General features: G+C 32.1%; 1 protein-coding gene across 1 annotated transcript in view; it reads right to left on the reverse strand.

The window, feature by feature from the left end:
- The window catches only part of LOC121314778 (iroquois-class homeodomain protein irx-2-like), a 3,972-nt gene extending 1,214 nt beyond the window's left edge, over positions 1–2,758 (reverse strand). The window contains exons 1-3 of the mRNA XM_041248448.1: positions 2,431–2,758; positions 725–1,127; positions 1–199 (exon numbers count right to left, since the gene is read on the reverse strand). The exon at positions 1–199 is cut by the window's left edge and continues 500 nt beyond it. Of these exons, the coding sequence (XP_041104382.1) occupies positions 1–199; positions 725–1,127; positions 2,431–2,667 (839 nt within the window). The 5' untranslated portion in view covers positions 2,668–2,758. The remainder of the gene's footprint in view (positions 200–724; positions 1,128–2,430) is intronic.
- Positions 2,759–4,925: the final 2,167 nt, after the last annotated feature.

Here is a 4,925-nt window from a genome sequence, read left to right on the forward strand (position 1 = left end):
GGCGAGGGTGTCACAGGCTTTGGAGACAGGCCTCGATCCCGTTCTTCGTCCTCGACATCATCGTCATCATCACATAGTTTGTCCTTGGTTTCTGAACCAGACTCGCACATGCTGTCCCCGTTCTTGCAGTTGACTTTCTCCCCGTCGGACTCCGCAGAGCAAGAGTGGTCTGTTAGAATGTCAACATGCAAGCCAATGCCTAAATCAAACGGAAAAAATGTATTATTATTATTACGTTGTTTATTATTAGCTGTGAGCACAGAAATAAAATAATATATAGAATAATCACAATTTTAACATGTCATAGAGAATATTATCTTTTGGAATCAATACAAATATAAAAAGTTACTTAAAACAACATTGTTTTACCGTTACGTGCGATAGATCTTGACAGGTTCAGTCAGTCCTATAGAAATTGATTCGCATTAGGACTGGTGTCATGTTTTCACCATGTACTATTTTTATTGTTATTATAAACCATGCATTACGAATTTTGTAAAAAAAAAAAAAAAAAACAAACAATAACAAAAAATGTTATTCAATTTAACTTAATAACCAAACTTATATAAATGAGTATATTGCAAGAAATTCGCCACTGAATTGGTTTCCTAAAATGTCATTTATTTTGTAAATATTCATATTTGTAGTGGTCTGTTTAGTGAAATATTTGTCACTGTCACTTTTAGATAGAGCTCTCAACGTGTACTTTGTACACCCAACTTACCTTCGTCCTCAGCCGAAGTTTCATTGCTGTCCAGATTCTTTTCTGAATGTTCATCTTTTCTTTCCCCATCCCCATCATCATCTTCTTCGTCTTCACTCTTATTCCTTGGAGCCCAGGTCATTTTATTCTCCTTCTTAAGTCTCCTCCTGGCATTGGCGAACCAGGTGGAGACCTGAGTCAGGGTCATCTTGGTAATGATGGCCAGCATGATCTTTTCTCCTTTAGTGGGGTACGGGTTTTTTCTGTGCTCCTGGAGCCAAGCTTTGAGGGTGGCTGTGGCATCTCTCGTTGTATTTTTTCGGTAAGCTGGGTCATTTAGCTGGTATGGGTACCCAGGGCTTCCATATGGATGGTAACTAATCGCTCCTGCCATCCCTGTTGTGTGGGCATCATAAGGTGAACCCTTGAAAAGAAATTCCCATGCTGTCAAAATGTGAACATCATAAAAACAAATTTCCATGCTGTCAATGTTTTAACATTTTAAATACCACAGATTGGCTATATTAAATGTTACTCACATATGGTGTTACAGATCTTTTCAGAATTTAAGTATCATATATTATTATTATTATTATTATTATTATTATTATTATTATTATTATTATTATTATTATAATAATAATATAATAATAATAATAATAATAATAATAATATAATACTTATAATAATATTAACTCTGATAATTATTGCACTATGACTGATTAATAACGTGCTATTGTTTTTATTAAATTGAGAAAATATTGCATTATACGGTATAGTATACATTACTATAAAAATTAGATGTTGACAGCGATTAATTTAACATGCAGTAGTACCTTTTAAGTGGCCTGTTCTCAATTTTCTATTTTTGTGGTGAAGGAAAAAACATTTTAAAAAGTCTTGCCTTAGCATATCACTGCTGTTTTACATTGCAAATCAAATTCGCAAATCAGTAGATACCTTTTTAAATACTTCACGTGATTCCATTACCATGTTAATTCTTACGTTTAAATTATGCTTATTTAACTTAACATATTCCCAAAGAGTTTGAAATGCACTCCGATCGCTTGCTGTTTTAAAGAATACTGTCAATGAGCTACATAATTTTGTTTGATGTAAAAATGTAGTTTCAAAACAGCTTGATTTATTCACAACTGCTACTTTCTCCAGGTTTATAAAATGGATCTTTAATTTATAAATAAGTAGTCTCAGTATTAAAATTACTTTAAATCGATTAATTCCATATTACCGGCAAATTACAAAACTATTATTATTATTATTATTATTATTTATTATTATTATTATTATTATTATTATTATTATTAGTATAATATATATAATCATATCATAAATCATCATAGTTTGAAGTTAATTGTCAAACTTCAATTAAATTATAGTTTTGTATATAACCTGTGTACATTTTAAATCGGGTGATGGGTGCAAAGAAAATAAAACTGCCAGCAATGTTTTCATTATTAAACATAGGCTATGGTCATTAGAAATAGTAAAAACAGATCATTGTTAACTACAACAGCATTCCACAAAAGGCCTATTATAATAATAACTAAAACAAGATGATTTCAGAAACACTTTTTTTTTTTTTTTTTTAAGGAAAATAAAAGCGGGTTAGGCTGTTTGTCAAGACTCCCAATTGTATTGTATTCTAATTCAGTACAGTAACAATGCAGTAACAATTCATACAAAGTATAAAGTAATGTCCGATTTACCATGTATGACGGGAATCCAGTGGCCGGATCCGTGGTGTACTGCAGCGGGCTGGTGAAGCCCGTGGCCGGAGCAGTGAAGGCTGCCGCTCCCGGGTAAGGACTAAAAGCTGAACCAGACGAAGACCTTGCCAGCTCCTCGCTTCTTGGGGCACCCAACGCAGACGCCCCGTAAGCTGGGCAAGAATAGAGAGCCAAAGAGCCCGGGGGCTGGTAAAGGTAACCCTGTGGATACGACATTGCTTTTTGTGTGTGTGTGTCTTTCTTTTCTGTTTTTATTTCCAAAACAGTACAAAAAACTAAACAAAAAACAACAACAACAACAACAACAACAAAAAAAAAAAAAAAAAAAAATAATAATAAATAATAATAATCAAATGGTGTAAAAACAACCGAGGTGAAAAATAATCAACATTAAGAGAACGAAGCAAATAAATATCAGCCACAAAGATCAGCAAAGTGCCTGCATAGAGGCAACTCCACGATCCCCTAGCGCCCGGTGTTTTTCGTACTAAGAACTACGAAGTGAAGAGTTGAAGGCAGGAGCAGTTGAGTTTCTGAGAGCATTGGAAACCAGGATCTGTCACTCGAGTTCATCTGAATATTCCATCTCCGCCCCTCGCCTTGTGAAACAGAACTCAGCAACCGGACTGAAAACACTGGAGAATGGAATTGATTCTCTGAAGAGTGTGGGTCGTTCTGGTAGTTTGTTTGTGTGTGTGTGTGTGTGTCTATATATATATATATATATATATATATATATATATATATATATATATATATATATATATATATATATATATATAAATATATATATCAAGTTCCTAGCCATATAGATTTACATAATATCTAACACATTGATAACATCTTCATTTAAAAACATATACAATTTGGAATAATTACTTTATATGGTGTATATTTTCCATTTCACTGATTTCTTTAAGTTAAAAATAAATAAATAAATAAAACATCTTTAATTTCATCACGTTTGACCTTTTCAACGGCGCTTTGCCGACAGCTTGCTTTCTATGAAATACAACACAATAAAAAAACACGAATTTTAAAGAAAAAAAAAAAACTTGTTGTTTCCCAGCACTATACTCATTGCACACTCTGACACTGTTTAGGTTTTCATTATTAAGCTGTTCTTAACACTTGCGTTCACTGTAAAGCAATGATAATCTAAACTATTGTTAATCAGCATATAGACCCACTGTTTCCCAAAAAGGATGCAAATGGTCTGACTTTATGTCATGTTCCCTAGATGGTTTAAAATGCATGACATGGACTGCATGCGCAATTAAAACTATTTAAAATATCTACCCACAACGTTACATTAAAATATATATTTCATATGTACATTTGTGTATCTATAAAGTGAAATTTAAAACCAGTAGCAACGCAATAACGTTAGATTTGAATATACCGGTAGCTACACATGCAATATGTCAGTGTTGCGCTGACCAGCCAGGTGTTAGCAGTCATAGTAACTGCGCCATTAATATCAAAATATTAACAAAATATACATTTTTAGAGATTTCTATTTTTTAAGTAAAAATAAAAAAATTTACCATGCAGACATTACATTGGCACACTTAAAAATAGACGAAAGTGTCCTTTTATGATACTATTTATAAAGTTTACAATAATGTTTTGGCCGGTAAGGGAAGCTGTGCTAGCTATGCATTTGCAACCTATAGGTGTATTTTAAACAGTCTAAATACTGACAGGTCTTGCAGCATTCATTTCACTGTGATCAATGTTGTAAAGCCCGTACGCAACATTTTTTGAGTTGTAAAGCACATTTTAAGCCATGTTTTTTTTGTTTTTTTTTGTTTTGTTTTTAATCATAGTTTGTGTTTGCTATTGTTTAGACAGAAAACTAAAATAACTTGTTTTTATAGTTATTTAGATTGCTGTGTGCAGTTAATTTTAATCGTAACAAAAATCCACTTAAATTATACGTTCGCCGTATATATATATATATATATATATATATATATATATATATATATAATATATATATATATATATATATATATATATATATACCTACAACATGTTAGATACAAGTATAACTTAGGCAACCGACTTAGACTCTGAGTTATGAATTATCAAATTGTTTTGAAGGTTAAACACTTTTTTAAAAATGTCGATGGATAAATAATTTGGGCTTACTTTAAACGTGCATTAAACTTTGACAGGACGACTGGAGTCATATCTGGGAATCTTAGTCCTTTGAGGTGTGTATAATTTTTAGGCAGCCTGTGCATTATTATAACAAATGGACCGTTTTATTTGCATCTCACGGTGTTTTCCAAAACTGGTTGCCCAAAGTAACAGGCTTATGCAGGTTTAGGTACATGTATTGCAAATATTTATATATCTCACTCATTATTTTAATATATTACAAATGTAACAGTCGTGCTGTTGCTAGACTTACAGGATAAATACTATTAATGTATTTACTGAGTAAAATGTAAAAGGACATTTATTCT

This window comes from Polyodon spathula, chromosome 4 (assembly GCF_017654505.1).
Source record: "Polyodon spathula isolate WHYD16114869_AA chromosome 4, ASM1765450v1, whole genome shotgun sequence".
NCBI lineage: Eukaryota > Metazoa > Chordata > Actinopteri > Acipenseriformes > Polyodontidae > Polyodon > Polyodon spathula.